The 19,927-nt window shown below is 41.1% G+C and overlaps 1 protein-coding gene across 3 annotated transcripts in view; it reads right to left on the bottom strand.

Annotated features, from left to right (window-relative positions):
• RAD21L1 (RAD21 cohesin complex component like 1) overlaps nt 1-12,040 on the bottom strand; it is a 30,591-nt gene extending 18,551 nt beyond the window's left edge. For 2 of the 3 annotated variants that reach the window (XM_073008741.1, XM_073008742.1), the window contains exons 1-5: nt 11,920-12,040; nt 9,216-9,391; nt 7,805-7,934; nt 6,172-6,265; nt 3,598-3,704 (exon numbers count right to left, since the gene is read on the bottom strand). In XM_073008741.1, the coding sequence (XP_072864842.1) occupies nt 3,598-3,704; nt 6,172-6,265; nt 7,805-7,934; nt 9,216-9,359 (475 nt within the window). In that variant the 5' untranslated portion in view covers nt 9,360-9,391; nt 11,920-12,040. The remainder of the gene's footprint in view (nt 1-3,597; nt 3,705-6,171; nt 6,266-7,804; nt 7,935-9,215; nt 9,392-11,919) is intronic. The other variant, XM_073008745.1, reaches the window with a different exon arrangement.
• Nucleotides 12,041-19,927: the final 7,887 nt, after the last annotated feature.

Here is a 19,927-nt window from a genome sequence, read left to right as displayed (position 1 = left end):
TGATATAATTTAATAACTTCCTAAGGTAAAAGTACTATGGAAAATAATTTCTTCTATTTTAGGTAAGTAAGTTCTGCTTGACCAAGTATATTTCATAGTATTTTAAGGACAATTGCTTGTATTGTTCATGCATAGTGGAGGTTTGGAAAATAAGGAACATGTCAGTCATCTTCGGAAATGGAAACATAGATAAAATATTAAAGAATGGGCTTACAACATTCATTCAATAGAAATTGAATATGCTAGGGGGTAGTGACACAGGTCTGCAAAAAAAAAAAACAACAACAACAACAACAAAAAACCCATCAGCTAACAATAACTGAGTGTTTATAGTATGTATTATATTATGTAATAGAAGATACTATTATAATTCTCATTGCACAGATGAGGTAACACAGGCACAGAAAGGTTTTGTAACTTGCACACAGTCACAATATAATAAACAACAGAGTCAGGATCTGAATCCAGCTGTGATTCCAAAGCCTACATCCTGACAATCACAACACTACACTGATAGTTCCAGGGGACCAGAAGTCAGCTCTTGACCAGAAATCAGTTATTTCCCTCTCTTGGATTTGAATCTCTAGGTCCAGGAGTCTGAAATCCCAGAGGTCCAAGGTTAGTCTTCTCCTCCTTCTAACAACCCATGTTAGTGTTAGACAGTAAAGAAAATCATGAAGTATTACCCATATTGAAAATTCTTCTATAGACCTAAATCTTCTAGAATGGAAGAGCGGAAAAAAACAACTATCATGACAATGGATTAAAGAATTGCTCAGAAAAAAAAGACTAAATTACTTTTTAAAAAACTAAGAATATATTCACATCATCCAGGTACAGCTTGATAGCTCCCAAAGGAAAAGCCAGCATTGGTCAGAGAATAAGACTTATGAAGACACTATATTCTCAGCATTGAACATCACAAGAATCTCAGATTACACAAAATACATAAAAGAAATAATCATTGCCTTTGATCTTATATTATAATCCAGAATAAGATGGATTAATTTTAAATATTTCTTAGAGGACATTAGGTTTGAAGCAGTTTTTAAAGAAGAGAAAAATCACATATTGGTGAAGATTAAAGGAAGGAATAAGGGAAATAACCATATGATGTTGTCAGTTATATCCCAACTTTACAAATGGGGCAGTAAGGCTGAGAGAGGTTAGGCAATTTGCCCAATATCACACAGAAAATCAATAGAGAAAGTTCAGATTCAAACCAAAAACTGTCCATTTACTAAGAACATGTTCTTCCCACCTTTTAAAATTGTAAAGGAAGATACAGAAATGTGAACAACTAAATTGTACTGGTTGGGTGGCAAAGACACTAGACTTGCTAGACTAGAGCAAAAAGTCCACATTAACAGGAAAACAAAGCTGATGAAATAAAGAAGGTGATAAATTGGCAGAGGACTTGAGTATAGGTAGAGGTATATGATACAGTAAGTCACAGGGACCCAAGGCACTTAAGCAGAGGAATGTGATATATTGAAAATGGAATTTAAAGACAATTGCTCTTACAAAGGCATAAAAAATGTGGGAAGAGACTGGAGGAAGATTTGTAGAAGGTATTGCAATACTCCAGGTCTTTGGTACTGGTGAACTATATCAGTGGCTAAGGAAATAGAAAAAATATCTGAGATATTTCAGAATTAACGAACAAACAAACAACTCAGCACTAGTATGAAGCTGACAAAAAGTATAGTTAAAAGTGATCCTGGCCGGGCATGGTGGGTCATGCCTGCAATCCCAGCACTTTGGGAGGCCGAGGAGGGTGGATCACCTGAGGCCAGGAGTTCAAAACCAGCCTGACCAACATGGTAAAACACTGTCTCTACTAAAAATACAAAAATTAGCCGAGTGTGGTGGTGCATGCCTGTAATCCCAGCTACTCCAGAGGCTGAGGCAGGAGAATCGCTTGAGCCTGGGAGGTGGAGGTTGCAGTGAGCCAAGATAGTGCCACTGCACTCCAGCCTGGGTAACAGAGTGAGACTCCATTAAAAAAAAAAAAAAAAAAAGTGATCCTAAAGTTTCAGGCCCAAATAAGAATAGTAGGGGAATTTGTAAAGAGTGTCTTGGGAGTAGGGAATATGATTACTTCTTTGCCAGTGTGTTCCAATTCTGGGTCTGGGATTATACCCAGTAAGAGATCAGTGCTACTTAAAGTATAATCTGGGGACAGGTATTGGTCCACAAGAAATAAAATACAGAAATAAAAGTACATGTTCAGAAAGTTTTACAGAAATTTGACAGAGCAATTTTATATATATTGACTCTAATAACAAAACTTGAGGCTTGTATTTTGATTTTTAAATTTTTAATTTTTCTAATAATTCATTTTACTGTATTTTACAAAGTAAAATATAATACAGATTGAAAATTGACAAAAATTAGAAAACTGGTCCTTCACCACAGGCTGAGAAACACAGCTACAGATATAGGAAGAGTTATCGAAGCAGAGTGAGGATGAGAAGCCGAGGTTGGAGATGTCACTCAAGCATTACTTTCTTGACTCCTCTCCCCAACCAAGATAGACACAGGCTATCTTTCTCCTATGCTCATTGTTTTGGGCACTATAGGAAATTCAAATGTGAACGTTACACAGATTCTATCCTCATGGAGTTTGTAAACCAAGACAAGAGGTGTATAAATATCATAAGACAGGGAGTAGTAGATGCCAGAAAAAAAGAGCAAATACTCTAGTTAAATTACACCATATTGCTTCCATTTTAAAATACACTAGCCAGGCACAGTGGCTCATGCCTGTAAACCCAACACTTTGGGGAGGCTGAGGCAGGAGGATTGCTTGAGCCTAGAAGTTCAAGACCAGCCTGGGCAACATAGGAAGACCCTGTCTTTACAAAAAAGTTTTAAAAAATTAGCTGAGTGTGGTGATATGCACTTGCAGTCCCAGCTACTCAGGAGGCTGAGGCGGGAAGATAGTGAGCCCAGGTCAAGGCTGCAGTACGCCATGATCATGCATTCCAACCTGGCCAACGAGAACAAAACCCTGTGTCAAAAATAAAAAAATTAAAAGTAAAGTACAATCGCCTTGCCCAAACGGAGTTTAACATCTTAAAAATCAGTTTATGTTTCACAATCAATATATACGTTTAGTGTGGTAGCATTTCCTCTTCCTCACCCCCAGGCTGATTTAAAAGGCATTAATTTACAATTGATATTATCATATACCAGAAGAAATATATTTTGAAGGCATTTCATGCAGCATACATATAAAATCTTGTATGTATGTTGACCATCACAACTGTTTATTTACATGTCTCTCTCACACCCAGTATCTCCTTGATGGCAGAAACTGCTTCTTTAAATTTTGGTACTGCCCTGTCTATTGATAGCACCTGATACAGAGTAGGTATTCAGTAAATGGTTATACACTGAGAATAGAAGTATATCCTAAGACTGAGTCTTGGCATTGACATCTATACTAGGAAAAGGCAAGGAAAGATGTATTGGGAATTACATTTACGCATCAAAAGATTCATTCTACAGCTACGTCTACTGGCATTGTTTCAATACACAAATACAAATATAATTGATTATAATTTGTAATTTTGAGTTCTCAAATATTCTCACCAAAGCTCTCAGCTTGTAAAAGTAGATCCTTGTCAAAATTTTCTCTAAGAGTGATTTCTTCTGGTCTGCTTTGGTTCTGAGTAAAGTGTTCTGAAACATCAATAGCACTATGGAGAAATAAAAGGTTGAGAAAAACATGAGAACAGAAAACAATGATACTGTAAAAATATCATTGATATAGTGAAGAAACAAGAACAATTTTCATTTTCTCAATAGTATTATTCATAAACACTAGTTTATTATATATACATGTATATAAATAATCTCTAGGCTCCCAAATCCAATGGTCAATTTTCAGTCCCTTATCTTACTTGCACAAACAAACAGCATTTGACTTAGATGTTGACTTTTGCTATGGCCTAAATGTTTGTGTCTTCCTCACCTCAAATGCATATATTGAAATCTAATCTCCAATGCAATGATATTAGGAGGTGGGAGCTTTGGCAGGTAATTAGGTCATGAGGGCAGATTCCCATGAATAAGATTAGTGCCTTTATAAAAGAGGCCCCAGAAAGCTGCCTCAATCTTTCTACCATGTGAGAATACGGTGAGAAGGTTGCCATCAGGAATCAGGAAGTAGGCCATCACCAGACGATGAATCTGCTGGCAAGTTTATCTGGGATTTCTCAGCCTCCAGAATGATGATAACTAAATTTCTATTGTTAATAAGACACCCAGTTTATGGTATTTTGTTATAGCAGCCCAAACAGACTAAGACAACTCCCTTCCTCATGGAATACATTCTTCTCTTGGCCTCTGAGATATCACTATTTCTCAATTTTCTTCCTACCTGCTCCTTTTCTGTTCCTAATATCCCAGACTAACTACTGGGAATGACCAAATACTCAGTCCTCAGATCCCTCTCTCTCTTTTTTTTAAAGGTATACTCACTACCTTGGGGATCTCTTAGAGTCCATGGTTGAAGTTCCATCTATACACTCACAACTTGCAAATTCATACATCCACATCAGACCTCTCTCCTGAATTTCAGACCCAGAGAGTCAACTACTTACCTACTCCCTTCGATATTGTCTTAGTCCATTCAGGTCACTATAATAAAATAACTTAGACTGGGTAACTTATAAACAACAGAAATTTATTGCTCACAGTCCTGGAGGATGGGAAGTCCAAGATCAAGGTGCCAACAGATTTGGTGTCTGGTGAGGGTCTGTTCCTCATAGACGGTGTCTTTTTGCTGTGACCTCACACAGTGGAAGGGACAAGAAAACTCCTGCAGGCCTCTTTTATAAGGGAACTAATCTCACTTATGATGGTGGAGCCCTTATGATCTAATCACTTCTCTTATGACTTAATCACCTCTCTTATGACCTAATCACTTCCAATTCTTTTGTTGTTGTTGTCCTAAAAGGTCATTGTAGTTTCAGAGCCCCACCTCTTAATACCATCACCTTGAAGGTTAGGTTTCAATATATGAATTTTAGAGGAACATACGCATTTAGACCACAACAGATGAGTAACAGTCATCCCAAAACTTATATACAAAACCTAGTTTACTTCCTTCTCTCTTCCCCCTTTAAATCTGATTATCCTAATCTTATTAAGTGTTAACTCTGTTCTCATGCCAAACATCATAGAGCATCCTTCACTTTCTCTTAAAGCCATATGCAATTCATCAGCAAATTCTCCTGGCTTTGCCTTCCAGATATATCTGTAAGTTGACTGCTACCACCTGAGTGAGATGAAAACTGAGAACTGATCATAGACACTATATTCTCTTATCTGGACTTCTTACTACAATAACTTTCTCATGGGCTCTTTGATTCCTCCCTTTCCTCTTAGAGTAAGTAGCCAGAGAGATGATATTGAAATCAAGTCAGATCCCGTCACTCGTCTATTCAAAACCTTCCTGTGCTCCCTGAGTAAAATAAAAGTCCCACTGTAGTGTATCACACCCTACATCATCTGTGTCTCCTGCTACCTCTCTGACTTCATCTCCTACCACTCAGCCCCTCATTTACTCCACTAGAGTCTCACTTGCCTCCTTGCTGGTCCTTGAAAATGTCCAGTGTATTCTGCTTTAGGGCCTTTCTACTTGCTCTTCCTAGAATATTCTTCCCCCACATTACTGATTTGTTCCTTTATCTCCTTCAGATTTCTGTTCTTACCTTTTCAGAAAAGTCTTTCCTGTCTTACTGTTTACTTATTTCATTTTCTATTTCTCTTCACAATGTTGATCATCTCCTGACATACATTTATTTGTTTGTTTATTATCCACCCCAACTAAAATTTAAGATCCATGAGGCCAGCAGCTATGTTTAATTCACTGCTATCTCCTCAGTGCCTAGAACAGTTTCCAGCATATGGAAGGCACCCAGTGAATATTTACTGAATGAATAGATGAATATACTGTCAATATTGCAAACTATATTCAATATAATGACACACTTTTGTTGTACTTTGGGATTTTATACCAAATATAAGTCTTTATCAATCACATCTGTACTTGTTCAGTTGTTAACTACATTCCATTTGCCTCAATGAAATTTGAATATAAAAACAAAATATCAAGAAAATTAAATCGAAAATCGAAAGAAAATAAATAAAATATTTTACTTCATATTTTGGGTGTCAAAATCATGAAATTCTTCTGGCAATGTGATAGCATTGTAAGATGCTTTAAAATTCTCTTTTGGAAGGTCAACCAGTCCTGAAAAGAATAAAAAATCACACTCAATAAACAGCAATGCTATATAAAAGAAAGAACTCCCAACTAACTCCATATTCTTTTACTGGACTACTGCATATTCTAACTAGTTTTCCTCCATCTACTCCTACCCTTCTGTAGTCCATTATTTATAAAGCAGACAGAGTAATATTTCAAAAAACTAATCAGATTAGATGTCTCTAAAACTTATAATGACTTAGTGACTTCTCCAGTGCATTTAATAAAATCAAAATTTCGAATTGGAGCCTCTGTAGCTCTACAAACCTATCACGGATCATCTAATGACATTCACCATACTGACCATACTAGCCTTTTTGTTCCCTGAAAAAGTCAAGCATTTTTCCACCTCAAGACCTTTGCTCTTGCAGTTTCCTCTGCCTAGAATGCTATTCCCTCAGTGACTTTTTACATGGCTGGGTAGTTCTCATTTTTTAAGTCTGAGCTTGAATTCTATCCTCTTAGAAAGGCTTTTCCCAATTATTTTAACTAAAGCGAACTTCTCTGTTATTTTCTGTTGTAGCACTCTGTTTATTTTCCTTTATAGCACAATTACAATTGACAATTACTATAATAAGTTTTTAAAATACTTTAATTATTTTATTTCCTCACCTGACTGAAAAGGATCTTACTTATCTTGTTTGTTTGTCTTTGTATCCCAGAGCCTAACATAGTGGTTGGTACAAAGTATGAAATCAATAAATATTTGTGGAATATGTAAAAACAAAAATGAACAAATGAACCATACTTGATATGAATATAAATCCACGTAGAGATTGTATGAATATTTTAAATGAAGAAGATTTAAAAAAAATCTGTCAATCCTGATTCAACAAATGTTGATTGAGGGAATGGTATGTGCAAGGCACTGAGACAGATACTATAAAAGATTCAGAAAACAGTTACAACAAAGACCTTGCCTTTAAGTAGCTTGAAGACTAGTGACAGAAGCAAGATCCATACCTAAATAGCCATAATACAAGGTGGAAAATAAAAAATGTCTTCAAAGTGAAACAGATGCTATATAAATTTTGAAGGCATTATATTTATGACATATGTAAATCTCTGACACTTTGGAATGCTTAGGAATTTTTGATATGTCATAAGTAGCATGCTGCTTGGAGTCGAGAATTCTGAAAACAATTACAATTACTGATATCTCTGTTTTGTCAATCATACTATTTCTAATTTCTCTCATAAAGGCAAAAACAGGCATGACAAACTAACTGACCCATTAAAAACAGAATATCAGAGTTTCTTATGCAGGTGTAGTGGCTTTAAGTATATGTCTTACATAAATATGCAGGAACATTACAAGTTTTGGAAAGCATAACCTTTTCCTGCAGGCATACAAAAAGAGCAAGGAAATGAATACAATTTATCCTCAACCATGGAAACTTAGATTCATTCAAAACTAGGTTTACATTCACCATACTCCCCTGAAGTATATTAAAAGAGCCCACCCCCAATTAAAATGCAAAAGGGAACCAAGAAGAGTGAGACAAATCAATATTACATGTATACCTGGGCGAAATGTCATCTTCATTTTAAGAAATGCTTCACTGCAATCTGCCAAAAGATATTTTGCCTTCCTGTTATAGATTCGAACAGCTCCCAAAAGAAGGTGTCCTGAAGTTCGAAGTGCTATTTTCACCTTTCAATAATTTTTGAAGTATTAGAAGAGTAAAAATTAGGTTCATAAATCCTATTCTTTGAAAGTTACTTACATCGTAAGATTTGGTTCTCTTAAAAAAGCAGATATTTTGTATTCTTATTTAAAGTAAATCACTTTTTACCTCACCTTGCAAAATGATTTTTTTATTCTTATTTAAGGGAATTAATCTAATATGGTATTTGAGTGAAGTATACTATTATTGGTATTATGAGAGGAATATAAACTCTATAGTCAGAATTGGGTTCAGGTCTTTGTTCAGTTGCTGAGGCTGTCACTTAACCTTCCTGAACTTCAGTTTAATAAAATGGCTACAATTTATTATTATTATTATTATTTTAGAGATGGAGTCTCGCTCTGTTACCCAGGCTGCAGTGCAGTGGCGTGATCTTGGCTCACTGCAACCTCCACCTCCTGGGTTCAAGCAATTATCCTGCCTCAGCCTCCCTACAATTTATTATATACTTATTTTATGCCAGGCATTGTCCTAAGAGCTTTTCATACATTACCTTATTTAATTTTGACAACAACCTCTATTTACAGAAGAAAAAACTGAGACTCAGATATTTTAAGTAGGATGCCCAAAGTAATATAATTATTGATAAAGCAATAATTAAATATAAATTTGACCAACTCAAGACATGCTAACCACAGTTCACAGAAGCTAAAAGAAGCCAACTTCATTAGGGTTGTTGTAAAGATTAAATAGATTTATAGGCATAAAGTCCAGCCCAGTGCCTAACACACCATAGACTTTCAATTTGTCCTTCTCTAAAGCTGAAAAATACTTAACTTATAACGATATTAAATACTGTAATGCAAATTCTAATCACTGTTTTAGTGTTTTATAATGAACATAGTACTTTACTGTTTATGACATATTTTCACATATTTTTGGATTTATAACCAGTCCTCTTTCTTTCTACCCTCCCCATTTGTTCATTATTTTCTAAGAGATGCTTATTAAGTACCTACTATGTCTACTGTATTTTGTTAGTGAATAAGAAAGGAATATGAATATGAATAAAATATGGCCTTCATCCCTTAGGGTCTATTCTATCTATGATAGATATATGAAAAAGTTAATTACCAACAGAAACCAATATGTTTGTTATAACACTAAATGCTACAGGAATTAAAGGAAAGACCATTAGACAAGTAAAACTTGCTTCAAAATGTATTTCATGATATAAGTGTATCTTAACGCCTTTCTTACTCCAAAGTCATGGTAAATACAAGCTATCATTTTAATCAGTAACATACCTTGGGTGAAAGAATTTTTTCAATGGTTATCTCTAGATTACATTCAAATACATGGGCCTTTGTGAGTTTCTTCTCCCAGTGAGCTGCAAGCCATATTTTGGCCAATGGCCCTCGTTTACTCATAAGCACATGTGTGTAGAACATGTTGCCTGTATTCCTTACTTGTATTTAACAAACTAGAGAGAACACGAAAAGATATTTAAAATTTTATTACAAAAACTTTTTATTGCTATTTTATAAGAAAAATATTCATTAATTCTACAAAATAACATTCAGATTGTGTTCTAATCCAATTATTCAATACAAGTTATTCTCTTGTAAATAAAAGAAACTTATTTAGAATGTAAAATTATAACCTAATGACAAAGCTGTAGTAAATTGTGAACTACACCTCTACATCTGGCTTAAATGCATCCTGATTAATGATTTCTTCTTACACTTCAGTTATTTTATCCAAAAAAGGATTTGAGTTCTCTTCTTACTAACATGGTCAAATAAATAAAGGAGGAAGGCTGAAAATATAAGATATGGAAATAGGAAAGAAACAAGAGCAGGAAAAGGCAGACAAAACCAAGAAAAGCTAATACAGGGCACATCTTTTCTAAAACTTAAGAATTTAAGAAGTGTTGGATTATTGATTTATATGCAGGTGTTGAATTTCATTGCCCTCTTCAAGATGCTCTGGTTTATTCAACAATATTTTAATTTTTGAAGTTAAAATCATGGGATTCCAAAAAGTGGAGTGGAGTTTCCACTCCATAAAGTGGAAAAATGAAGAAAACAAGAAACTATAGGAAAATAATTAGAAGGCAAGGGAAGAAACAAGAATCAAATTTAAATGTTTTGAAATAAGAACGATAAAAGAAAATCTTCACTTAAAACAAAGAGAAGGAATTAATGCACATTTTTACAAACTGTGCTATTCTTGGTAACACCGTAGGGCTCTATTACCAAGCTAAAGATGAGAAGGGATGTTATAGCACTTTGGTTGACTTCTAGGAAAGAATCAAATTATTGCTTACATATAAGTAAATTTACACTGCCACAATAGAAGCTTCTTTTTGCTTCTTTTCTACTTATTTCTACTTAAGAGAAAACTGAGCCAAGACAAACACAAAGTTGGCCACAGAATTAAAAACTTAGGTAAACTTCGATCAGTGTCCATTTGTACCGCAAAAATTCAATCATTATGCCCCAACTAAAGGTGACGCAATCCGCCAAACCACGTTCCCCTACGGGGCAGCTGGAAATTTTAGTGTATATGGCTTGTGCCTTGCGTTGGTTCCACTGCTTTCCTTTTTAGTCTGTGTGTTTCGCTATCTCTAAATAAATTTCTATTTATCTTTTTAAATTGCTCCCAGTGGTGTGAGGTACTTTTAAAACGTACTTTTTGGCCTGGTGCAGTGGCTCACGCCTGTAATCCTAGCATTTTGGGAGGCTGAGATGGGCGGGTCACTTTGATGCCAGGAATTGGAGACCAGCCTGGCCAACATGGTGAAACCCCGTCTCTATTAAAAATACAAAAAGTAGCCAGGCACGGTGGCGGGCATTGTAATCCCAGCTACTCGGGAGGCTGAGGCAGGAGAATCGCTTGAACCCGGGAGACGGAGGCTGCAGCGAGCCGAGATCGCACTACTGCACTCCAGCCTGGGCGACGGAGCGAGACTCTGTCTCAATTGCAGTGGCTCACTGCAAGCTCCGCCTCCCGGGTTCACGCCATTCTCCTGCCTCAGCCTCCAGAGTAGCTGGGACTACAGGCGCCCGCCACCGCGCCCGGCTAATTTTTTGTATTTTTTAGTAGAGACGGGGTTTCACCGTGGTCTCGATCTCCTGACCTTGTGATCCGCCCGCCTCGGCCTCCCAAAGTGCTGGGATTACAGGCGTGAGCCACCGCGCCCGGCCTAAAATGTATTTTTTAAGTGATGGACTTCTTTAAAAAAAAAAAAAAAAAAAAAAAAAAAAAAGGCAGAAACCCCAAATCCTGCGATTTACTATTCCTGAGACATTGATTTTCCCAAACACATATTACCTACCCTTTTTCCCCTCGCCACAAAATATGCACACAAACTCCCCCCCACCCCATCCCCCCACCACGTCCTGGAGGCTATTTCTATCTCTAGATTGAACTGACTTCGTGCAAAGTGAAGCTAACGGGATGGGGCCAATCCGTGGGAACCTGCCCAGCAAGGGCAGGGTGGCGGCGGTGGCGGGGAGGGAGGGAGGAAGGGGCCGGAAGGGGACCAGGCGGGGACCGTGGGAGAGGGGAGTGGGAGGAGAGGAGAGTGGGGAGAAAGGGGTGAGCCAGAAGGGCGAGACCCTTCGGGGGGTGAGGGAGGGGAAAGCAAAGTGCTGGGCTGGGAGGAGTTGACGGCCACCCTCAGGGGCAGGGGGACGCCAAAGGCTCCTCCACAGACGACTCCTCAGAATGCAGGGCCGAGTGCTCACAGAGGGAAACTGAGGCCACAGCGCCCATTTTCTTCCGCGTGCGGGCGAGGAGACCCCGGGTCGCGCTCCCAGTCCCAGCTGGGCTTCGGGCGACGACCTTTCTTCCTCAGGCGGGACCCTCCGGGCTTGGCGCCGCGAGCTAACCGGGCGGTGAGGCGCCGTGCCCGGGTGCGTGTGGGGATGTGGGTGGTGGCGGCTCCCATCTCCCAGCCCGCCTACAGCCCTCGGGGTCCGGCCGGCCTCTCAGGCTGCGCCCTACTTTCAAAGCCTGGTCTGAGGTGTGGCGCGCCAGAGCAGGGGACTGCGAGGAGTCGCCAGGTCAACGTTTCGAGTCCGGGGCGCCGGGTTCTTGGCGCGGTTGGGCGTCTGCAATGCGCCGCAGGCGCGGGGCGGGGTGTGGAGAAGGCGGGGCAATGGGCGACGGGTGGGACTGACACGGGATGGGGCGGGGCAGTGGGCGAGGGCGGGGCGTGCAGGGGATGGGGCGGGGTAGTGGGCGATGGGCGGGGCTGACAGGGGATGGGGCGGGGTAGTGGGCGATGGGCGGGACTGACAGGGGATGGGGCGGGGCAGTGGGCGAGGCGCGGGGCATGCAGGGGATGGAGAAGGACGTACAGGACATGTGGAGGGGCGTCGAGGGGTATGGAGGGGCGGGGCGGGGCAGCGCCTGAGGGACGGGCGGCAGGGGGCGGGGAGGGGCGGGGGGGGGGCGGGGCTGAGGGACTGGGCGCAGCGGCTGCGGCGGCTGGGGGCTCCGACAGAGTTAGGGCAGTGCGCTAGACTGGAGCGGACCGTGACTGAGAGGGACGAGGGCGCGGAGAGTTGGTGGGGACAGTGGACGGGGCAGGAGGGATAGAGGCAGACAGTGAGCAAGGCGCACCGGTCCTAGCGCGCAGTCTCCGGCTTTGTCCTGGCTCTCGGACCCGAGACACCTGTGCAGGGGCATGATAGGGACCGGGCCTGGGCCCCATAGTCCTGTTGTGAAAGGTGATCCTTCTGGCTGATCTCTGAACATCCTATGATGCAGTCCAGTCTGTTCTCTTCCACTTACTAGCTGGAGGTCACTGGAGAAATTCTGTAATCCCTTGAACCTCAGATTTTCTCATCTGTAAAGTGAAAATAATAAAAGTACTTGCGCTGTAGGGTATTGTAAGAAATAAATAAAATAAACCATGTAAAGAGCCAAGCAATAATAAGTGCTCTACAAATATTAGCTATTATTATTAGTATTAAAAAGATTATTCACATTGACCTGCCCTTTGGGGACAGCAAATATTTTCCAGCCTGGAATATCATCAGTAGCCAAAGCCAAGTGCCAGAACCTGAGAAAAATCCTGCAAGAGTATCAGGCTGCAAAGCTGGTTTCCTCTCTTGAGTTTGATAGTAAATACTAATAAATCTTGGAGCGTCAATGCCATCCAATATAAGGTTATTGATAAGGTTCAGGCTCCTGGCTGGGCATTTTCATGGGTTTTCTCATTTACTTTTCAAACAATCTCACAAGGCAGTTATTGGTTTTCCCTCTTTTGAATAAGGAAAGGGCTGGGGAAAAAAATAGCAACCTGTTTAGGGTCACGTGGTTGGGAATTGTAGAGACAGGATTCAAATTGAAGTTTAGCTCCCAATTTCTGACCTCAGGAAATGGTGTCACGGCAACCATTCAAGAGGATGTCTGGGAGACACCCTTGGTGCCACCCTCATGTCTACTTTAATGCCAACTCATCAGCAAGCCCATCACTCCACCTTCAAATATGACTTTAATCTATCCCTTCTCAAGATCTCCACCCACTCTACCCTAGTCTAAGCCACCTCTCTCCTGGAAAAGCTCCAACCTCCTGATCGGTCTCCTTCCTGTCACTCGCCTCCCTAAAGCTCATTCTCTACATCAGGGGTTCCCAACCGCGGGTGGGAACAGGGCCGCATAGCAGGAGGTGAGCAGCGGGCGAGCGAACCTCACCGCCTGAGCTTCGCCTCCTGTCACATCAGCCTAGGCATTAGATTCTCACAGGAGCGCGAAACCTATTGTGAACTGCGCATGCGAGGGATCTAGGTTGCGCGCTCCTCACGAGACTCTCATGACCCCGCGCCCACCCAGCTTGTGGAATAATTGTCTTTCACAGAACTGGTCCCTGGTGCCAAAAAGGTTGGAGACCACTGCTCCACACTGAAGCCAGAGGGGTCTTTGAAAAATATAGATGGTGGACGGGTGTGGTGGCTCACGCCTGAGCTTCGCCTCCTGTCACATCAGCCTAGGCATTAGATTCTCACAGGAGCGCGAAACCTATTGTGAACTGCGCATGCGAGGGATCTAGGTTGCGCGCTCCTCACGAGACTCTCATGACCCCGCGCCCACCCAGCTTGTGGAATAATTGTCTTTCACAGAACTGGTCCCTGGTGCCAAAAAGGTTGGAGACCACTGCTCCACACTGAAGCCAGAGGGGTCTTTGAAAAATATAGATGGTGGACGGGTGTGGTGGCTCACGCCTGTAATCCCAGCACTTTGGGAGGCCAAGGCAGGCGGATCACCTGAGGCCAGGAGTTCCAGACCAGCCTGGCCAACATGGCGAAACCCTGTCTCCACTAAAAATACAAAAATTAGCCGGGAGTGGTGATGGGTGCGTGTAATCCCAGCTACTCGGGAGGTTGAGGCAGGAAAATCGCTTGAACTGGGGAAGCAGAGATTGCAGTGAGCGGAGTATGGGCCACTGCACTCCAGCCTGAACAACAGAGAGACTGTCTCAAAATATAGATCAAATCCTATTAAGAGCTGTAGGGTCCAGCCCTACTTGACTTAGCGGGTATTCTCCCCGTGTGTGCGGAGACAAGAGATTGTAATAAATAAAGACACAAGACAAAGACATAAAGAGAAAAGAGTTGGGCCTGGGGGACCACTACCTTCAAGATGCAGAGACCAGTAGTGGCCCCGAACGGCTGAGCTCGCTGGTATTTATTGCATACAAGACAAGGGGGCAGGGTAACAAGGGTGAATCTTCTAAGTGATTGACAAGGTGAAACAAGTCACCTGATTACAGGATAGGGGGCCCTTCCCTTTTAGGTAGCAGGAAGCAGAGAGAGAAGGCAGCATACATCAGCGTTTTCTTCTCTGCACTTATAAGAAAGATCAAAGACTTTAAGACTTTTACTATTTCTTCTACCACTATCTACTGTGAACTTCAAAAAGGAACCAGGAGTGCGGGAGGAGCATGAAAGTGGACAAGGAGCGTGACCATTGAAGCACTGTACCACAGGGAGGAGTTTAGGCCTTGGGATGACTGTGGGCAGGCCTGGATAATATCCAGCCTTCCACAAGAAGCTGGTGGAGCAGAGTGTTCCCTGACTCCTCCAAGGAAAGGAGACACCCTTTCGCAGTCTGCTAAGTAAGGGGTGCCTTCCCAGACACTGGCATTACTGCTTGACCAAGGAGCCCTCAAGTGGCCCTTATGCAGGCGTGACAGAAGGCTCACCTCTTGCCTTCTAGGTCACTTCTCACAATGTCCCTTCAGCACCTGTTCCTATACCCGCCGGTCATTCCTAGGTTATATTAGTAATGCAACAAAGAGTAATACTAAAAGCTAATGATTAATAATGTTTATAATAATGATTGGTAATGGTTTATGATCATCTCTGTCTAATTTGTATTATGACTATTCTTATTCTAACTATTTCCTTTATTATACTGAAACAGTTTGTGCCTTCAGTCTCTTGCCTCGGCGCCTAGGTAATCCTCCACCCACAACCAGCAGGTTTCCCTTTTAAAGCCTTTTAAGCCTTCCTGTTGTTCTTAGGAAAAAACTCAAACTTCCTCCTAATAACTACAAGGCCCTACATGGTCTCCCTCTTACTTGTAATCCTGGCTTCATTTCACGTGGGTGGATTTACCTTAACAATTAGGAATCTTCAGTTTCAGGACCCTCACTTGCAAGGCCTCCTCCAAAGCCCTGGGAGAAGCATAGCAGTGTTTTCATATGGGCGTGTGTTTTTGTAAAGTTTTCGAAAATAAGATATTTTACCATAATCTTTGAAGATGGATGTCTCTTTCCACTTTAACTCTCTCTCTGTCACACTGTGTGGGTGGCAATGAAGCAGCTGAAGGGTGTGGCTGAGGCAGAGCTGAGTTATATGTACACTTAATGCAGGTTCAGAGGGATCTATTTATGTGGTCTACAGTCACTTTGATCTATAGTCAAGTCATTGCTATCTATCTTAGTTAGGAATGGCTTCCAGGAACACATCTACGGCCCACCATACTGACTCATCCTGCACTGTGACACGAAGGTACAGGGCCATAAATCGTTTTAAAGCATAGCATCAGGAGTACGTATGTATTGGATAAGAAACAAAATTTGAAACATACAGAGTCAGAAATTAGTCTGTCAAGAATTCTTCCAATCATCAGACATATTAAACTATAAGCAGAGGATTTGGTTCTTATCAAAGCCCAGTTAAAGCAGAAGTTCTTTCCTGTCTGTCTACCTGAAATCTATCTGACAACACAACATATGCAATTATAAATGCACTGCACATTTTTTCATCCTTTCTAATAGGAATTGCGCAAACTAGAAGATATCAGAGTCTCATTTGTGTTCATAGAGCACAAACATGCGGCAGTGCTGTAAACAGCTAGTACATCCATGTGGGAAGCTGCATGTTTATGATCTCATTGTATTGGCTCATGTCTTCTTTGACCATCTCTGCCTTCGCGATGTCAGGTGCTCACAGATGAACTAGCCTGCAGATCATAACAAAAGTAGTGATTCATTAAGAGAAATAGACACATTTCAAATCAAAGTGTCAGGGAAACAGGAGCATAGGAGAGCCAGAGTCACACCATTTTAAAATCGACTCTATCGTAAAACTAGCAAGACCCATTCCTGGCCAGTTATGACCCATGTTCATAAGACGTTTACAGTTGAGAAAACAAAGACACCTGCAAGGACATACTCCTACAACAACGGAAAGTCCAGATGTCCCAGTATCCATAACAAGATGTGCTTTCAAGATAATTATAGTCATCTTGATGGATATTTTTGATTGTAGTCATTTTGATGGATGTATACACTAAAATGCCGAGGATAACTTTCTTTAAATCAACAAAGCACTAAATTTTGTCATGCTGTTAGTCCACCCACATGTAGACATATCTTAATCTTTACATAGATACATGCCCTCTGTAAGAAAAACTTAAAGATGAGGTATTTCTCCTCTTGCTTTCTGAGGACGCCCTATTCTATAACTGAGTAGCTTTCACTGAAACTACTTCTTCTCAGTGCCCTCTGCGACTCTCCTTGAATTCCTTCCTGTGCGAGATCCAAGAACCCTCTCTTGGGGTCTGGATCAAGACCCCCTTTTCTGGCAACAAAAGTAGTTAATAGACTTAGATTGTTTGGTAATCTAAGTAATTAAAAGGAGTGAATCATATAAATACATTGGGAAAGTTTTAATTTCTCAATTATTTAACTTGAAATACTGACATACAGGAAGAAAATGTAGAACTCCTAATACACCCCTACAATAGGGACAGCAACAATAAATTGGATAACGTACCATCCCCTCAAATACTATTTAAAATTAGTCACTTTACAAGAAGACTTACAGCTCATATATGAAAGGAACATAGAGGTTTCCCCAAAATTGACAATAATCCCAAAAATATACATGGCATTTTTACAATGTTTAAATTGTTTAAAGTACCACACAAAAAAATTAATCTTGTAGAGGACAGACTGAATTATTTCCACAGTCTCTTTGAAGAAAATAAAATAACAAAATTGTTGTCATCACTAGATGATCAAAGAAGATACGGAAAAAAATGTAGAGAAAAATTGTTATAGAGCCATATCATGCAGCTAATATTGTGCTATTTTCCTAGATTTTGTTTTGTGATTTTTGCCAGCTAAAGTTTATTTCATCTCTCATTATTAAAAAAATCTCTTTCTAGCCTAATTCTGTATTTCTGACTTTGCATTCTTTCTCTTAATGTGATTGATACTCTAAATTGTATAAACTTCAGGCCTCACAAACCTGGACTTGCTCCATCCCGTTCCCCCGGCTTCCTGGGTTCCAGCCATATTAGATACCCTCTGTGCCCATTGCTTGTGAAGGTGCTGCACACAGGAGTGCCAGAAACATATTTGTAAATGAATGAATGAATGACTCAAAAGCTGGAATGCAGACTATTAACCACACGAAAACACAAATTTTGTCTGTTTTATTTGTTGCGACATTCCCACATCCAGAACAGTGCCTGACACACAGCAGATGCACATTAAGTATTTTTTAAAATGAATCCAAGCCTGATCAACTGCAGACAATGTTTCTTTCCATTCTCTCCCGTTATTCCCAGTTTGTTACAAAGCATTTTCCAACATCCTCTCCACAGCTCTGAGAGGTGTCATTTTTATTTTAGAGTTAAGGATAAGTGGAGGATCAGAAAAGGAGGCCCCAGATCACTCTGTCTGTGGCAGAGCTAAAGTTCAAACGCAGATATCTGGGGCCAGAAAGCCTCTTGGTCCATGGTCCTCCCAATAAGATGCCCCACAATGGGAAAGCTGATAGGGAGCCAGACCCGCAACCCGGAACGGGCTGATTCACGGAAGAATTGCTCTGTATGGACACTAGGTGGCGCCCACACACAGCGTAATTACCCTGGTCTTCGCTGGTGCACGTACGAAATCTAAACACATTTGTCAGAAGCTCAACTTTGAAACTTCAGTTTCATCTGTTTGCAATTGTCCTGCTTTTGCTTCCTTGGGTCACAATTTTCTCGGCTGTCAAATGGAAATATTAACACGTACTCACTGGTCAGGTCTGTTACAATGCCTGTGCATTGTAGGTGTTCAACAAAGATAAACTCTTCTGACAGCCACCAAGGTAATCTGCAGCTATGTGAGATTCTGCTTAGCCCTGCACATTGGCCAGAGAATGCTTTCCAGAAGCAATGAGAGGGAAATTCCCTTTTGTTGATCACCTACTGTGGTAAACTGAAAAATGGCCTCCACATCCTAATCCTTATATGTTACCGTATATGGAAAGAAAGGCAGGTGAAAGTCTTTAGAGATGTGATTAAGAATCTTGACATGCAGAGATTATCCTGTGTTATCCAGGTGCCCTAAATACAATTATTCCTTATAAGTGATTCCTTATAAGAGGTAGATTGAGGGAGATTTAACACTCACAGAGCAAAAGGCTATGAGAAGACAGAGACAGAAACTGAAGTTATGCAGCCTAAGTCAAGGACTACCAGCAGCCATGAGAAACTGGAAGAGGCGAGGAAGGAATTCTCTGTTGGAGTCAGCAGGGAGTAGTCTGACCAACACCTTGATTTTGGTCCAGTGAAACTGACCTCAGCCCAGTGTCCCAGGAGCTGTCCCCATGACCTGGGGAGGGTTTGGGCAAAACAAAGCAGAGTGGCAGAGACAGGACAGAACTGGGGCTCAAGATATGCTGGGAGCAGGGATGGGTGTGCATTATTGGGGTCGCCAGATTCTGTGTCTGCTTACTTACTAGAGAGATAACAGAGGTATTGTCCTAGAGTTGCCTTCACACACATTAGAGATTGTCTTGCACCAGACCCTGCCAGAAGGCGGGAGCAGGGATCCTATGAGCCTGACATCACTGCTTCTCTTCGTGGCACCCCTCCTCCAGTGTGGCTGATCAGAAGAGCAACATCATATCATAGTAAGAGCTCTGCTTAGGCAGGAGATAGACCTGAGATTCAGTGCCACTACTGCCATTTACTCATTGTGCTTTTTCTTGGGCAACTTAGCTCAACTAAACTTCAGTTCTTTCATAAATAAAATGGAGTTTTAATATCATCCTTGCAGAGATGTTGAGTGTGTTTAGTGCAATAAGATCTTTACAGTGCCTTGTGTAGTGCTGGTAGTTAGGGCAGATGACTGATAATGACGATGAATAGCTTACATGACACATAGTTGTTAGATGACAAGCACTGTTGTGTTTTCCATGTATTAACTCATTTATTCCTCACAAAAACCCCAGGAGATAGGCAATACTGTTATCCCCATTCTACAGATGATAAAACCAAGGCATAGAGAGTTTAATGACTTGCCCAAGGGCACACAATCAGTATATTGTAGAGCTGGGATTTGAACACAGGCAATGAGGCTGCAGGCTGTATTTACACTAAACTATCCTGACTTTAAAAATGGTAGCTATCGGACAGGCACAGTGGTTCATGCCTGTAATCCCAGCACTTTGGGAGGCCAAGGCAGGCAGATCACCTGAGGTTGGGAATTTGAGACCAGTCT

The sequence above is a fragment of the Chlorocebus sabaeus genome, chromosome 2 (assembly GCF_047675955.1).
Source record: "Chlorocebus sabaeus isolate Y175 chromosome 2, mChlSab1.0.hap1, whole genome shotgun sequence".
In the NCBI taxonomy this organism is placed as follows: Eukaryota; Metazoa; Chordata; class Mammalia; order Primates; family Cercopithecidae; genus Chlorocebus; species Chlorocebus sabaeus.
Note: the sequence above shows the minus strand (reverse complement) of the source record. Positions and strands in the feature narration are given on the sequence as shown.